This window comes from Apostichopus japonicus, chromosome 9 (assembly GCF_037975245.1).
Source record: "Apostichopus japonicus isolate 1M-3 chromosome 9, ASM3797524v1, whole genome shotgun sequence".
In the NCBI taxonomy this organism is placed as follows: Eukaryota; Metazoa; Echinodermata; class Holothuroidea; order Aspidochirotida; family Stichopodidae; genus Apostichopus; species Apostichopus japonicus.
The window spans coordinates 13,005,001-13,023,904 of NC_092569.1; the positions used below are offsets into that span (position 1 = coordinate 13,005,001).

Here is an 18,904-nt window from a genome sequence, read left to right on the forward strand (position 1 = left end):
GAATAAAAAAATCTTTACGAGGATTGTAGCTCAATGCAATCTAAAGTTGACGATGTGCGTGTTTTTTTATCTTGTCTTATCTTGTCTTATTTCTTTAATAATAAAGAATTTATATCAACATGTATATACTATGAGGAAAAGTCACTATTTTAAAAATTGAGCGTCAGGATGTGACTGTTAAACTTGAAATGCTACAATTTAAAAACAACATGTCAATCATTTATATCACCCCTCACCCCTTTCCCAGTGGCGGAGCGTCCATACAGTCAGAGGGGCGGATGCCCTCCCCCCCCCCCCCTGACGAACTCAAATGGACTGCTGGCGCCCTTTTCAGCATTTTACCACTTTTTACTTATTCGCGATTATTGACTTTTTTATTGCGCTCTCAAATACCTATTGACATTTGTCACATTTTATTGGTGTAATTTTCTGACAAAATGGTGATGACACCTATTTATTCTTCGTTTATCTGCAAATTAGCAAGGACCAGAAAGGGTCATTTCCTGCGATCTAGGGAGTTTCTTTACTCAAAAAATGTCTGCACGCTCCGCGCCAACCTGTGGCGGCGCTCCGCTTAGAAAGCGCCACTACAGACCATTCTCGCCCCCCCCCCCTGACCAATACCCGAGCTCCACCACTGCCCTCTCTCCATAAGAAAACAAAAAGTGATCCTTACTCGAAAAAATCGATTCGACCTCCTTCTTTGGCAATCTGCCAACCTCTCCTGAATCCTCCGACCTTAACTGCAGCACCGATAATCATCGCGAAAAACCCAATGAACATCAAGGTGACTTGGAATACATCAGTCCATAATACTGCTTTCATTCCCCCCTATACATATAGAGAATGATAAGCCCATTTATCACAGGCATTTTATGCACACACGTAAATGTGGCCTTTTAACTCAATTTAACTCTAATGCGCATGCGCAAAAGGGAAGGGTAGGCAGGAATCCACCACCACCACAGCCAATCGTCAGTTCAGTAAGGGATTTGCCAGTCAGCCGAGGAAGACTTAAATTACGGCGGTTATAATTAGTGAAAAGCCCGGGCTTTTCAAGCTATCCGCAACTTCAAATCAAGTTCATCAAGCTGATTTTGACCTAATGTATAGTCTAAGATATGCCTCACTGGAAATGTATTTTAGATCCTCCTGCAAGCAGGAACTCGAGAAGAAGCCTCATAGGCTTATCAAAGCCGCAAGCTGACCGAAGTCAGTCTCTTACATTCATATTTAACGTCCATGATTATGAATTGTCAACAACACTTTAACTGGACGACATACATTAATCTTGGGAGTGACTCGAACCGGGGGACCTTATGATTGGAAGGCACCGGCGTTAACCACTGAGCTAACACTTCTTAATGCCGTTTGTTTTTGTGTGTGGGACGATTACCGAATCCCCTACAAGGACTAGTCGACTGGAAGTTCCAGGATACACCCTTCCTTTATAAAATCACTGATTCACCTCTATAACGCTTCTATAACATTCATGTTGGTACACAACGATTGAAATCATACACTAATTAAACGTAATCTGTATTCCCGACATTATGCGTAAATGACCCTGAAATATATGGTCTACTGTTTAGCGCCTTACAATGAAACAATGTCATGCTAAAAATTGTTGGAGGTGGGGGTGGGGGTTACTACGGTATATAATTTCGTAAGAAAACAAGATGGCGTGTATTCTACTCACTATTGTAGTGTAAAATGTGCACACCAGCCCAACGGAGAATACAGAACCCCACAGACTTAGATCAGTGACTGTAAACAAACAACAGTTAAAACCAAAACCAACATAAAAACAACTATATGATACTTTAGAGAAGGATAAACACATACTTGATGCCCACACATTAGGTGATTTTTTACATTGCCCATTAGTTCCTTACGCCACACCCCCACACCCCCCTCCCCACCACAAGATGAGATGAATATGAACGTCTTTTTTTTCACTTAAAACAGAACACTTAAACAGAAAACAATGTCATTGAATAGAAATAGTCACTTTGATTAACATTTCCAAAATGTACTGAAGGAGTATAATCTTCTGAGGAAATGATAAAAGTTATCTTCATTACCTATATTCCGTTTTAAAATACGACGTTAATGTTAACGAGGCATATAGATATACACAACATTTGTTGCCAAAACAACGTGTATATATATCTTTATATGTCATCACCGCTGTTTACTGCATGGTTCAATTTGGCGTAATTTCATAATTTAACGCGAAATAAGCAGATATAGAAAGAAACTGAAGCAATTCTTACAAATAATAACGTACCTGCGAAATTTTAATCACGTAGGTATATAGATGTACAGGCAGTTAGATTGAAATTCAATTTTTTTATTTAAGCCATATACACGTATCAGTTTAGTGTTTCTTACCTGCACTGAGTGCTAAGGCTGGAGCATAGATCACAATCCCCAAATATATGACCTGAAAAAAACAATATGCAAATGAGAATGGAAGCGGTAACAATGGTAACATGACGCCAAGTGATGCCACTTTAAGCTGACTGAATATTTAAGCTGTGTGTTTATGTTGAAGTTGCAACATGTAGTATACTGTGGTACATACATTTTACCGTTTTAAGGAAGGACTAGGTATAGCTTAAAACGTAATCGGTTACTTTGGTGAGAACTTTCACACTTTGACCTCTGCTGACCTCGAATGTTGTTATTAAATAACCATTGACCGCGAACAAAAGCAACGGAGACACCCATTAGCCAGCTACACCCCAGTAAGACATTTACCAACGTTCTCTTTCTTGATACATCGTGTTTACAATTGGTCTCAGGTTTTGACCTCAAATGATGTTCAAATGAACTTTGACCCTTCACCCAAGAACCATCTACTTGTTGCATTATGTTTGTTGTTATTGTTTCCAATCTCTCATATGCGCTTAAACATTTTCCAAGTTACGTGTTCCTGGAATTATGAGCTTTTAACGGTTTTATATTGATATATGCTGACCTATGCTGACTATTGACCCACCCCAACCAGAAAACAAAAATAAGTAATCCTACAAGATTTGTCAATATTCTTCTTTTTTTTTTCTTTAGAGATACCGTGTTCAACAAGCTATACATGCGTACACACACAAGCATATATACAGTAGACACACGTGCACGAGTTAACGAAGCTCATTTAATGAACATATATATATCTCTCTTTAGCTAAACTTCTTTGTTTTAATATACTAGTCGAGAAAGTTTCTGTATACTTGAAAAGTCGTTTGATCATATAGCACATACCATCATCAAACAAAAGGTCAGCATTCCTGCGATACGAACTGCTTTGTTGAATCGAAGTTCGAGGTACTGGAAGACAATGCATATAAGAAAAATAACAATTGATAACGTCGTTAAGTTATAATTTATGGGGGGGGGGAGGGTTCTATTATTTTGCTGTTCATTGGTAAATATGATACGATAAATACAATGAGCGAAACGAAAAGAATTTACACATTATCAATTGCAATATGTTTTAAAAAAAGCGTCCAATTCTCACCGATAACACAAAAATCGAAAAACAATAGGTCCAATTCTAACCGAAACGCAAAAATCGAAAAAAAAGGTCCAATTCTCACCGAAACGATTGATGTGTCACCAAAGAAAGTATAGTTTAAACACGGAAATACTTTCACGATGTCACAATACACTTAGAAAGGTATTTCTACTTCATTCATAATACCGAACGTTTTTCTTTAATCCAACTAGTTTCAAGTGCATTTGCGAAGGGATGTTCATGTACAAGAATATACGCCGCATGAAAGGCAAATACATTTGCATTCAACCATCACCGGACAACGTTCATGGTTATATAAAACCTCCTTAGAAAGCTAAGACTCTGTAGGGCAGGGTTTCCCAACTTTATCCCCCCCCCCCCCCCCCACGAACCACCTGTGGATGTCAGAGTTGTCCACGAACCCCCAACTTTTCTAGACACGATCTGAGTCATTATTATACTATAATACGCATACAGTGCTTAGTTAAAGATCAAGTTCACAGTGTAATATTGTAATGAAAAACAACGAAGAGATGAACACATATTTATTTGGAAACTTCACGATCAGATCACGAATTGTATCACGCATCGATTACCCATCACACACGATGAGACGGATGCTCTTGTTTTGTTTTTTTATCAAATGCACGGTACGGTACTACTATGGCAACATATGCGTATGGAACGCGAAAAGAGTTGGTCGATAGGTACGACTTTTGTACATTACAAAATTATATGATATATCAGAGTTTAGTTCAACAAAAAGTACTCTAGTTTTGACTTCAGAAACGTCTCACGAACCCCTTGGGATGGACTTACGAACCCCATGGATGTTCATACACCCCAGTTAGGGAACCCCTGCTGTAGGGCATATATTACAAAGGAAAATCGTCTATAGAATATATAGTGTCATAAATTGTGTCTTGTAATATAATATCTGGTGATCTTTTCCTTTGATTCCTTACCCCCTTTTTTTTAAATTTTGGTTTGGTATGCTGACTTTGTAACTTTCGTATTATTACCGTTTATATATATATATATATATATATATATATATATATATATATATATATATATATATATATAAACGGTAATATTACAAAAGTATATATATATAACCTAATGTTAAGTGGCTAACTACATTCAGCATATTTTACTAACCGTATAGTACACCATATTTCACATTCCACCGATTTTTGACCCATTGAAGGGTAAAATACCGTAACGTCGAACACAATATGTACGATTGTTCGATAGCTTAAATTGATACGATGATGTTATTATTGTGTCACACATGTTAATGCAATTTCCGCAAAGATTACCATTGAAATGTTTACGGTGGCTTAATAGGGACATTGGAAACAAAAAAAAACCCAAAATTTTGATATAAACAGTCAAAAGTTTGAGATAAAAGGACAACATTTTGAGATTTGGGGACACTACCCCCCCCCCCCTCCTCTCCATGTCCCTATTGAGCCAACCAGCATATTAAGTAGATATAAGAATATTTACTACACAGATGTAACGGGCCTATATAGGTTTTGCTGTTATTCAACAAAACAAAAACAAAAGCACCAGATGATAAAGTTAGGCAACATTAACTGTCAGTTTTTTTGCGAGTAAGACATACATTTTGTGGGACACAATAGTATCCTTTGGGGTAAGTATTGAGTCCAGGGCGCCCAGGGTGCCCAGAGTGCCCAGGGCAAATCCACGCTACGCATGCGCACATGCATACACGCTATAGTGTAATGTCAAACACCGGACTGTCGTCGCTCCACCACCACACCCACTCACGATTTCTCATGAATGAGCCCACCGACCAGTGCTCGAACCGGAAGAGGATTAAATTCTGGCTATATACGGTTGGAGCAGGAAGAGGGAGGGGGGGGGGGGTTCCTTTATGCATTTGACTGGGCAAACGTCACAAATTACCTCATAATATCCCGATCAAAATAATGAATCTTCGGTGCTCTGATGTGCTGCCATCTTGCAATTATTATATACAATATTGATAGACTCGATTTGGAGTAAATGAAAGAACCCGTGTCCAACCCAACAATATATATACTAGTCCACCGAATAATGGTTTCGATTCCGAATCCGGACTCGAGTACGTAGCCTACTACATCTCAATCGTCAATTATGTAACATATTATATGGTTTGGTCATTTTATAACGCAACGCAACATATTCAAACAATGCACAACAACCTATACGTTGTACGTATTTTCTCACATTGTTCTGTAAATGCTTGGGTCGAATGGGATACAGTACATGTTCTGTTCACTTGAGGTGGTTATAGGTACATAAGATGCACATTCCCCAATACATACAGACCAACCTGCATATCTACACAGCAGAACCATCGCATTCGTTCAAGACCGGCTGTTTTAGTATTGCATTGTTATTTAGTGGGAGATCTTTACCCAAAGCTGCTATAGGCCTGTGTTGTCTGATATATAAGGCACGTTCTTGCCCTACAGTTCAAGGTCAAAGGGATTGAAACTCTAATCCGGGCCTTGTTTGAATACATTCAAGACATCTGTCGGCAATAAGAAAGTAGCGAAATCATACAGATATGACCTAGCCATAAACGACCCGAAACCTAGTCTCAAAGAATAAGAAAAATACGGGAAATATTATAATCTGCTTTTCAGATGCTTCATCGGGCCGGCTGAATACATAGCTGGTGGAATATATAGGATAGGGATTTAACGAACAGAGGATGAAAGGAATTAGGGATACAGGCAAGGAGTTGATATATAGAAGAAGAAGAATACAGCTCACTGATATAGAAGCCAAGTTGAGCTGCACTTTGCGTTGTGTACTTGGTAGAAACTTTTTTGGCTAATTTCAACCAGGGAGCTGTTAACCGAGAAAGACCGTTTTCAAGTTATGGATGCTATTCGACAAAACTTATTCGACAAAAAACGATTTGACTGCCTCTGATAGGCGAGTTTTCAATAGTTCATCAAAGTTTATGTAATTTTCGTTATCTATTTTTTTTTTGGGGGGGGGTGGGGAAAATCCATTACCTTAATATGCATCAATCGTTCCTTTTGCGATTTGAGTGAACTTCAGTTACCGAAATATTGTTTTCCGCCTCGGGTACCTTATCGTTAATCATGTAGACTATTCGGCATATAACATAATCCCAAATAATCCTTCAATCTTGAGATTGCAACTTCAACCCAAAATGCATCTGCAGGTCGGGAGAGGGGGCTTTTCAAGGTCGGCGGAACGGGGGTGTGCCAGTGGGATACCAATATTTCGGTCGATAATAGCTTTCCCGTCCGTTTCAATCTTGAACGTAAATTTACTTCAAAGGGTCACAAACTATAAAATCATTTTACTAAAAAACGAGCCCATCCTACTTGACCCCTCCTCAGGCACGAATCATATCTCCCACCCACCCATACAAACAACGACCCTGGTCCCCCCCCCCCCACTAGTCTTGGCCAAGTCGTTTGTAATACTCCTTTTCTCGCGTGCAACTGTACATACCTCAGAGTCCGTTTCTGCCTACCATGAATGTGCTTGCCCACTGTATTTTACATGCCCGAGGATCTGTCCGATACAATCAATCGTTTCCGCGGGCGTTCTCTGGACAGTACAGCAAATAGATACGGGCAAAAAGGTACACTAGACTGTTCATACTAGGGTCTTAACAAGACTCCCCCCCCCCCCCCAGAGTCTTGTCCTACCAATCTAGAAATTAGGCTCTGTGTACCATGAGCAGGGAAGATGATACATCCGTGCTTGTACTTTCCGAACATTGGGTACAACGGGGGGATGGGCAATGGCGGGGGGGGGGGCAATGAGAAAGTCAAAAAATTAGCATACCCCAACGACGTTGTTATATAGCAGGTACGGTAGAAGTTGTCATACCAGTGGTGCAGTGTAGAGGTCCTGTGACGTATATGTAGATGTTATTGACGTATTACCATACTGAGACTCGACGTGTGTTCTGGGGCATTGTTACGATTCTCTTGTGTCTGAGAGGTAATGTAGGTAACAGGTGTGACACTTTCACTGCTGTGAAACTAAGTGTACTAAATCAAATTTGATAACAATAATTATATCATACTGGTAGGGAAGCGGTACTTACCGCCGATTAACTTTAATCTTGAAGTTGTTATTATCGGAGAAAAAATGTAAAAAAAGTGAGTATACTAGTAATGTTTCTACAGGTTTTCTGGTTTCTAAGGTATTCGCCTTTATAATATGTCTAATATCTGGAAGGCTCCTTTAAGGGCTACATTGATGATGACGTCATCTCCTCAGTAACGGTCTAACTGTTAATGCTAATCCATTGTTTTATAATTCAAATAACTCAATCGAATATATTCTATATATTACGTTAAAGGGTGTGAAGACTCGCGCAAAAAGAAATGTATAATGCCGGTAATCTGACCTAGTTTCGAATGAGGTGTAACAGAAGTGTTAGACACCACCATCGATCCCAGAAAATACACACAGAGCTTGCTACCGACGGTAATTAGACACTAGTGTACAGTCAATACATGCAGCTACGGTCAATACCCACAACACAGTGTACATAGCAGCGTGGACATCTCAGGTCTAGATAAAATATAACAAGGTGTCACGTTTCATTACTGCCTGCATTTTGTAGCGACACGAACAAAACGTCACTTGCAAGCAACAGAATGTTAACTTTTTTTCAGATGGCCGCACGCAGTTTGGGGCGAGTCTTCAATGCCTTTAACAACAGAGAACCTTTGGGATGACCATCAACGTCATGCGTTTGACCATGCCAATTTGTACTTTCCTTGTAAAACATGTCAAGTGAGACCATAAAGGTCTTATTGTATTCCCCATTGAGTTTTGCGTTGAATCAGAGGTACTGACCGCGTGGTCTGTCTTAGACTGTATGACCCAGTCACTTTAATTGATGAATCTTAGCAGTTTAAAGGGTCATTACGCAAAAATTGAAAGTGTTATAAAAACTAATACATAGACTAACAGCAATGTTTTTATCGGTCTACAACATCTTATTTGGGGGGGGGGGGGGTGGGGGGAGGGCTCAAATTCTTTTAAGAGGTGTGCCATATCTCTGATAAAACAGGTAAGGCGTAAAAAGGGGGTAGCGTACTGAGTGGCTGTCTTTAAAAGGAGCACATCATATGCTCGGTATAATATGCTACTTAAATAATTGTCCTTGTATTTTGTGAACCAATTTGTTAACCAGTAAACATGTGGGAATTTTTTGTTAATTCCTTTTAAATATAACGACGTGTAAAAGTGTCTTAGCAATGCTTGTAATTACACAAACCTGCCAGCACCCACAAGTGGTGTAAAGAGTGAGAACTGAGTGTTAGCTAAAATAACTGCCACTGCGTGTTTAAGAAGGGAGTTGTTATTCCAAAACAACTCCCTGGTATGCATGTGGTCACGAAGTTTCAAAATAACTGGACAAAGCAAACCTGTGTTAGCTTGACCAAATTTTAAAAAACTAAAAAAAACTATTAACGTGACATTTAAATCGCGAAGATGGATATTTGAGGTAAAGGGTGTACTGTATATAACACTGCAACTGGACTAGCGTTGCATTGTTGTAATCAGCGTATGCGTACCGTTCAGAATTCTGACGTCATCCGGCGGGACGCGCCTTCACTACTAAGACGAAGGGTTATCGTCTGCTATAACAATCACAAGTAGTGAAGTGTGACGTCACAAGACGTTTGCTTAGGAACTTGTATGGTAGGCTGGTGGGACAAAAATGACTGCCTACTACGCGCGCTTGAAACAAATCAATCGGTGCGGCATTTTCACGTACATGATTTTTCTTTGTCAATCTCTTGTCGAAGACTCGACGTTCTCTCATACATTCTCGTTAGTTCCGTTAGGCGCCGTCGAAGTTCGAAGACGAGCTGAGAAAAATATCACATTGGCGAAAGCGCTAAATCGATTAGTTGTTTGAAGCAAGTATTGTAGACGGCGGGTGCCTATACCCCCTCACCCCCCCCCCCCCCACCGATGGCTTGCGATATCCACTGGCATAAAACCGGGAGCTACTATTACATATGCACACAAGGCGCTGCTAACCGTTAGGTATTGTGGCTGCTCAATATAGGCAAATGTTAGGAATTATCCGGGCAGCTTTCCATACAACAATTTAGGCTTGGTTAGGTGTTCATCTATAGCCGACATTTTGACCTTTAACCCAATAGCACCGGCAACCACTCCAGGACATATTTGATCTAAAGAGATTTACTTCCCGGACGCTTTTGACCTCTCACTATTATTGTCAGATAGACGCGAAGCAGGTATGCATAGACGGCCAGCAGGGAATTACTCGAAACTATGGGAAAGCGTTTGTGAAAATAAAAGTTTACATAATTTGAAATAAAAACAGCAGTTTATTTCCCACCGACCGTATTTTCTGTTGCGGTATGACCGGGAAACTTATTATGATTTTTTACCATGGTAAAGTGTATGGTACGGGTATTACCATGGTAAAGTGTATGTGGTACGGGTATTACCCTAGTAAAGGGTGTGGTATGGGTTTTACCTGGTAAAGTGGTATTGGTATTACCATGGTAAAGTGTATGGTACGGGTATTACCTCGTAAAGTGTATATGGTATGGGTATTACCCTAGTAAAGCGAATGTTATGGGTATTACCCTGGTAAAGTGTATATATGGTACTGGTATGACCTGGTTAAGTGTATGGTATTGGTATTACCATGGTAAAGTGAAAGGTACGGGTATTACCATGGTAAAGTGTATGGTATGGGTATTACCTGGTAAAGGGTATGGTATGGGTATTCCCCGGTAAAGTGTATGGTATGGGTATTACCTGGTAAAGGGTATGGTATGGGTATTCCCCGGTTAAGTGCATGGTATGGGTATTACCTGGTAAAGGGTATGGTATGGGTATTACCTGGGTAAAGTGTATGGTACGGGTATTGCCTGGTAAAGGGTATGGTATGGGTATTACCATGGTAAAGGGTAATGTACGGGTATTATCATGTTAAAGTGTATGGTTTGGGTATCACCAAGGAGCTGCCAGGTGATATACACCAACTGTTGGGTAACAGCTCAGCGGTTTTCAATTGTCAATTGTGTAACCGTTTCACCGTTTCACATCCTAGCCCAAGGATGACCTTAAGTAGAATTTTAGTCTAGAAAGAAACCTTGAATACTAGTAATGTTTCTATAACTACTCATATTTTCCAAATATTCACCATTAAAGTATGCCAAATATCTGGAATTCTCCATTAAGACTAAATGACATAGGAACGTTACATTAGTATAGGGTACTATACAACATGGCAATCATGCAGTGCTGATGTGGTATGGTCAACATGAACAATTATGGTGGTATTTACAATTGTACAAAAAGCCATATTTAGAACCTCTGTCATTTCAACAGATAGTATCATACAATAATATTATTTATAATAATATCATATCAAACCTCCACATATCATATAGTTGCATATACCATTACCCGTTTCACATATAGTATCATACCATAGTATATTGTATCATAATAATTTAATATAAAACCTCCACAATAATATTGTTGCATATACTGTAGTATTACATGGAACAATGATATATTATAATAACAAGTGACATTGTTAATTTTGTGTAGTATTATAGTACAATGATATTGTATAGTGTATCATGTGAATCGGCCTGTGATGTGATTCTTCACACAGCATTATTGATCAGAACACAGACGTACATAATTTTCGACAGCTTATCATAATAGCTGTATTCAATAAATGAATATATATGCCAATGCTCTGAGTGAACAGGTGTAACCCGCACAAAGTGGATCGATGATGTCATTTCAAAAGCCTTCATTGTAGTTAAATATTGAATTTGATGAAGTTGTTTATTCTATTTTTTATACAACATAATACAATCTTATAACATTGTACTCAAACGGGCTTACCAGCAATACTGAGTTCCAGAATTCCACACAGTCATATTTATTTTTCTTATTAATATTTACCATATGGCCCTACGTTTGGATTATGCCATTATAAAAGGAATGTGTTGATTTTATTTTGTATATGATGTTTCTTATATATATTTTTTTGATTATAGAATGGAGTTAAATTACGAATAAGTGAAAACTGTTTCTTTTGAGAGAAACTGCGCATTGCAACCTCAGGACCATGAAAATATTATGCATTACCATCAAAGTGAAGGTAATACGTTCATGCTGCATACAGACACATCGTCACTAGTGTTACAGATAATAAAAATCGCTTTTACCAAACTTAAATGTACCGTGAATCAGAATTGGACCTCTGTTTATCAAAAATCTTAGCACTCGTTCGGTGTCTGCTTTTAACATACTGATCATTATTGAACCTAAAACTCGAATAGGCCTACATGAACTATATATATATATATATATATATATATATATATATATATATATATATATATATATATATATATATATATATATATATATACATACATATATATATATATATACATATATATATATATATATATCCTACACTTACCTCGTAAGCGCTGGTTATATTCATTCGGAAGAACATCGGCATATAGATGCGGATAGTAAATATCCCAACACCGATGTAAGAGAAAGCAAACAGCCAGTACATACCACCGTGAATATAATTTTCGGCTGGTGTTCCCAGAAAGGTAATGGCCGATATAAAACTAGCTACGAGGGACATGGCTACGGGGAATGCGTGCATGTTACGGTTGGCTAAAAGAAACTCTTTGGTCGTTCTTTGTTTGCCTCCAGTACAAGCATGAAATATCCCAATTCCGGCAGAAACAACGAACAAACTCCCAAAAACGACGTAATCCCAACCAGAGAAGTAGGTTTTTATAACTTGCGACTGATCCGCCATGATGGAGATATAGTTTAATTATTTTTTTAAAGTTATACAGCTATATGTGGTAGCCTATCTAAGGCTTACGGTATGCTTAGAGCAGTCTAAATGTGACTAAAATGTTCCTTAACTCAATCTGGCAAACTGCCCAAAGTCAGCAAGCTAGTTAACATTGATTTTTTGATGTATGAAACTACACAATATAATAGTCTATCAGTAAGTTACTATATATGCCTTCACTATATCTATACTATAAAACTTGTCACATCGCTAGTGAAGCGTCCCTGTATGTTTCCACCCTTTAAAGTCCACGGTGCAAAACTTAATGAAATCACAATTAATGCGACTTGAATATAAAGCTGGATGTCGTGCAACAGGTTGGGTATCCCGCTCTGAAAAATACAGACAGCGGAATGCAGCGTACGTCAATCGATCCTATAAACACACGCCGTCCGTTAGTAATAGGACTGTAGTATTATTTACAGGTAAACTGCCCTTCGCAAGTTTTCCTGGTATTGTCCACCGCACTTCGGGGAGTATGTTGATTGCGTTTCCTAACATGTTTGTGTCGATAGATCCGCACCCCATGGTGTTTATACAACTCTATTCAACGCCATCCCGTATTAAAGAGCTCCTCCCACCCTTCTACGGAGGGAACAATACACGGGTAATGATCAATATATAAGAACTGTTACCGTGTTCCTATAGTGATACACAGGACTAAAGAGAGATAATGCAATGATCATTCTACATGCAAGGTGACAGTCCTGGTAGTGTAAGGAATACAAAAATCTGACACGGACAGGGGGAACAATTAAGCTGCTGTAAAGCTTCCTAATCCTTGGGTCTCTAAACTAAACTAAGAAAAAGTCACTTTGACGATGGTGTCGTTATTGACTTATATTTGAAAAGAATGGAGTAACTCTAAGCTACCGATATATACAAGCGATTTCAAACTCATGAGATTGGAAAGCCAGATCAGTCTTTAAGCTTTGGAGTGTCTTCTTTCTGACGTAAAATTTATTTAATGAAATCTATTTAAGTTCGAAACTCAAAGTGGGTAAATATGTCGCATATGGTAACTCCAGGGTCCACCAGTTATATGGGGCCACGTTCAGGTCTGTTCCTGGTAGGTCTTCGGGCCAGACAGGAATCCCGGATGAGCTCGTTTGTCATAGTAATGCTTGTATACTTTGTCGGTGATTTCTCTAATTCATTTTTCGCAAGCTAACACAATGAAGAATACACCAAAATGTGATTATCTCCTAGACAAGCTTCTTTTCGGGAGGGTGGGGAGGGGAGGGGGAGGGTGGACGATGTTTATCATAGACCGTATGGGAACGGTCACCTTGGAACCCGGGGCACCGAAAAACTGGTTCAAGCCTTTATAGATTCGTAAAAGTCACTAACATCTTTCTTTATTTTCAGTTACACATTTTTATTCGAATTAATGATTGGGAGGGAAATATTCATGCGTATTTTTCCGTAATTTCATTATTTGGTGATAGTCCCTGTTATCTTGATGTGTTTTAGTGTTAGATTTGGTGAATAGTTATACTATTACCACCCGAGAAAGGTTTGATCAACTGACGATAACATTCGTTTACTTTTACATACATGTGTACACTGTAAACCAGCAATCAATCCGCATTGCGTATATTTGCACACTTGCAATGCAACTAAACTTGACCTCTGTACGCTGGGGCAGGTCACACGTTGACCACCCCTTGTCAAATTTAGTGGAACGGTCCCCAAAAAAAGATGAACATAACTTTGCCATACTTGAAAGAATCAAGCAACGCGTGATTGGTCCATCATGAAAAATCGGACATCACCATTTGACAATAAGGGTTGAACTGATGTAGTTTCTACGGACTTTCAAACTAATCTAAAAATAGCCGGGAGCGCCAGCCTTGTTGCGCTGTAGGGAAACGAAAGGTTGAATTGGCCTAGAGCAAATATGATATCGCGGTGCAGTATCTTTCTTGTAAGCACGTTTTGGTTTGCAAAGTATATATACTTTAAGTATATATACTTTATACTTGTTACCTTTATTTTTGGTGGGCTTCTTGTACAAGCTACGGCTTCCAAGCCCCTCCACCATTTTCTCTCCGTAATTTCCATTATTTTTCTTTTATTTGAATTACTACTTATTATTTTCTTTGCATGGTATTGTCTTCACAGTCCTATTATTATAAAAACATTGTGAGAAAATGGAAAAATAAATGAAAAATAAATGAAAAGTATACTGTTAATGTCTCCCATTGCTTAATTTTAGCAAGTTTTATGCAAATATAGCCCCACATATGCTGGAAGGATGCTGGAAGGATTTCTTCAATCACACAAACCACATTTTCACGAGTAATTCGTCGTTCAAATGGACATTGCACTGTTAGTCTTGTAAGGTCCCAAAGTTACACGCTTGTAAGTTACGAAACCTTTTCATATAGTTTACTAGAAAGCATCATTGCGAGGGGGGGGGGGGGGGACATTGCGTGTGTTGACTTTTTAGATTATAAGTGGTGAATACAAATATTCAAACTTGTCGTATAAATCAGTTTCACGGGTTGTTTACAGTCTTACCATATACGTGACTGAAGGTCTGCATAGCCTATATATACGTAACATAACATAACATAACACAACATGGTAACAGGGCCACGAAGGGCACCTGCCTCATGGAAAGCCCAACCATAGAAAACCACAGCACAGGAATACAAATCTGTTTTTATAAGATATAAAATAATATATATATATATATATATATATATATATATATATATATATATATATATAAATACAAAACAAGTAAAAAAGTGCACCCTTAACCCCATTAGATACGACCACTCTTAGTAAAGAAAGCAGCACAGAATCAGAACTAACGACTCATTCTGGCGAGTTATTCCATTCATTCACAACTCTTTGAGAGAAGCTAAAGTTTCTAATATCCAGTACGGTAAGTAACCTTAGGCTTTTGTTTATGCCCCTATTGTATATACGCCGAGTAGGATTTTAGGTTGAATGGATAGGTTATACCCCAGGGACCGACCGAAATTAGCAAACGGATACCCGGCAGCAAATTTGTGGACCGCTCCCACCACTGATAGACAGATGTCGCACTCGGACTTTTACTCGATCTGCTTCGAACTCGGTCTTTTGCTTGGATTCGAAAGAGCCGGACTCGGGCTTGGCATCGGAATCAGATTAAATGTAATTAATGCGTAGAGTACCCAAACTAAGGACACATAAATGAGGACGTCACGCGCCTCCTATTCTAGACCTTATTTATAATTTTACTCTATTCTTCTACATAAAGTTGTATAACTCTATCATGAAAAGCCGTATACAAGGTAAATATCAAGCACCTCTTGTCAATTGAAATACTTACATCATTATTCCTACTACGTTTTGTATTGTCAGTGAGGGGGCCGGGAACGTGATAGATAGAGCACGGGCAATATCTGCTGGTAGCATCACCCGTCCGTGGCCCTAACCTTAAAACCATCCATCCATCCATGGCATTACTTGACCTAAGTACTTACACAACAACAAATTGTTTTTTTCTATTTCTCAAAAAGTTTGGAAAATAATTCACACGAGAGTGAATTTGCTTTTTACTTAGGTTTATGGTTTGATCGATCAAGTGACGTCATCAAAATAAAATATCAATTTGGAGGCGTCCTAGTTGTATCATTAAAAGGATCAGCGATATCCCCCCCCCCCCCACCCCAGTTTAATGTATGACATCATACATTATTGATTCTCTTTTCCTTCTTTTTGTCCTTGATTGCTCTCTTATTATATATATATGTCAAACATTGGACTAAGGCTTCATACTTATCCATTGACAAAGCAATAAGCACAGTCGTGTACAATAAACCAGCCGACCGACTGGAATGTTTCAGTTATACGGTGCAGTCAATGCAGTGTGTCTAATTAGTATAGAAGTCAACGAAACATGGAAACCATTCACATTAATCAGACCGATTGGAACTGTTGGATCTTGGTGATGTATGATTCTGATCATTTTGTTTCGATACCATTTCATATGAGAAAAATCCCATAAGTAAGTATGATTATTAGCCTGACTAGACTTCCTAAAAAAAATTTTTAAAAATGTTAAAGTAAAAATATTTTTGGGGAAAGTTTTCAATGAGCAATTTGCAAGTAATTAATTAATACTGACATGAACGAGTTACAAATTTGATATTCAAGCAAATTTATTAATCATTCGCTATAAGTATGTATGTATATATGTATTTTAGATCCTCCTGCAAGCAGGAACTCGCGAAGAAGCCTCGTTGGCTTATCAAAGCCGCAAGCTGACCGAAGTCAGTCTCTTACATTCATATTTAACGTCCATGATTATGAATTGTTAATTGTCAACAACTCTGTAACTGGACGACATACATTAATCTGGGAGTGACTCGAACCGGGGACCTTATGATTGAAAGGCACCGGCGTTAACAACTGAGTAATATGCAGTAGGCTTTAACAAAATTAGGCCGGAGGGTGTACCAATGTTTGATCGACCACCAATCATATTTATGAGTACACTTGGTGTATTTAGTGAAATAAGTGCTGCCATGCACATTGAAAAAGCCATATTAAGTATTCTTTTCTTAGATATAATGCTCTCACGCATCAACTCAAGGGCGTAGGAACCGGGGGGCTGGGGGCGGCAGCCTCCCAGTGAAAAATATGGGGGGCGGAAGTATCATTCCGCCCCCCCCCCCCGCTTCGCAAGTCAGAAAACCCCTTTTTCATTTCCAAATGAGAAAAAAATCTCATTTGGAGCACCAAATTGCATCTAAGGCCAGGTGAAAATGCAAAATTATTTACAAAATGCAAAATAGAGTGGGTGTTGAAGTGTGCTGTACTGCACCAAATTGCATCTGAGGCCACCTGGAAATGCAAAAAAAAAAATCCAAAGGGGAGGGGGATATCCCCTCCCCTTAGACCCCTCCCCCAGGCCGGCCATCAGTCTTCAGCCCCCACTCAAAAGTACCTTCCTACGCCACTGCATCAACTAGACCAGCAAGTTTGTCCCACTCATATGAAAGACCCACTCAAGGAAAAAAAGAAAAGAGATGGCCTTGTCACCCAGACTTTCACTTAGACATACTTACCTCGTAGGCGCTCGTGATATTCATGTTGAAAAATACGGGCATGAAAAGCCGTATTGTGAGTATCCCTACGACGATGTATGCGAAGCCAAACAACCAGAACATAGAACCGTGTAGGTAATTCTCTACTGGGGTACCCAGGTAGGTGATAGCTGAGATAAAACTGGCCACTAAGGACATGGCGACCGGCAGGGCGTTCATGTTGCGATCGGCGAGGAGAAACTCCTTGGTTGTGCTCTGCTTACCCCCAGTGCACGCATGGTAGACGCCTATCCCGGCCGACACCGCTAACAACATGATAAATACGATGTAGTCCCATACCGTAAAATGGCGGGTAATATAATCGTCATTCTCCATCTCGGTTTGGGAGTTTGATGATATTCCTTCCTCACTGAGAGAAGTTTCGAATCTTGACGCGGTCAATCTGAATGGGAGAATATGCTACGCATCGACCCCCTCGTCTCACTGAGGTGTGATACGCCAATAAGTCTGAAATAAGCTGTATAGACCGTACTGCATAACAGTTTAGGCTACCAGTAGCTTATACTTCCCCGTGTTCCTATCGTTTTACGAAAAGCTTTAACTATTGCTATAAATATATATCTATATAAGTTTACCAGGGAAGAATCCTTGGGAAAGCTGGTCTCTTGGCTCTGGTGTATAAATCATCTGTCTGTCCGACGCAGACTATCAATAATTACTGTCTTTCTGTAGGCTTCGATGGGTTAACACCCCCACCTATAGCATGTTGGCATTGAAATTGACACGTAACTATACCAGTTTGCAGTTTAGTATAGCTACATGACTGGTAATATAAATGATATACCGCCACGCAATCGTTAGAACATGAATATTTGTTTTTTTCCTCACATACATCATGTTGATCAGGGTCAGTGGCACCGGGGCTGAACTCTTGTAAGGAATGTGCAAACACTATACACATATGTGAATCTATTTTTTTTTTTCATTCTTTTTTTTCCTGGTGTGTGTGTGTGTATCTGGTTGAAAATAAACCATTGCCGGTTGCTATAGTCTCGGACTGCCAAAAACGAAGCGTTTCGTTTGCGGAGGTTAACTTCATATTTGCAGCCAACGGAAATTGGAACAGTTATAGTAGCATACAGTTTATACTCAGGTGTTACCCTGACATCACGTGATGATTGGTCACATGTTGATCTAATACCATGACGCAAAACTGTAACTTAAATCAATTAAATTAAATTATTTGATGGGGAAATTTTGAAAAGAACTTAGTGAATAACCTCGCGTGGGCCTAAATTGCAGTCAGTCGCTCAAAAGAGGACGGGAAGTCCAAATTACGTTAAAGCAATTAAAATATTGAATTAATTCATTAATCACAACTAATTAATCAATTTATCTACCTACGACACAAGTTAAAAATACATA

The 18,904-nt window shown here is 39.0% G+C and overlaps 1 protein-coding gene across 2 annotated transcripts in view; it reads right to left on the reverse strand.

Moving 5' to 3' along the window:
• The window catches only part of LOC139973080 (sodium-coupled monocarboxylate transporter 1-like), a 38,314-nt gene extending 20,004 nt beyond the window's left edge, over positions 1-18,310 (reverse strand). The window contains exons 1-5 of one of the 2 annotated variants that reach the window (XM_071979470.1): positions 17,501-18,310; positions 3,265-3,330; positions 2,395-2,446; positions 1,700-1,767; positions 677-831 (exon numbers count right to left, since the gene is read on the reverse strand). In XM_071979470.1, the coding sequence (XP_071835571.1) occupies positions 677-831; positions 1,700-1,767; positions 2,395-2,446; positions 3,265-3,330; positions 17,501-17,854 (695 nt within the window). In that variant the 5' untranslated portion in view covers positions 17,855-18,310. Of the gene's footprint in view, positions 1-676; positions 832-1,699; positions 1,768-2,394; positions 2,447-3,264; positions 3,331-12,032; positions 13,034-17,500 lie in introns of those variants that run through there. The other variant, XM_071979469.1, reaches the window with a different exon arrangement.
• Between the last annotated feature and the right edge of the window lie 594 nt (positions 18,311-18,904).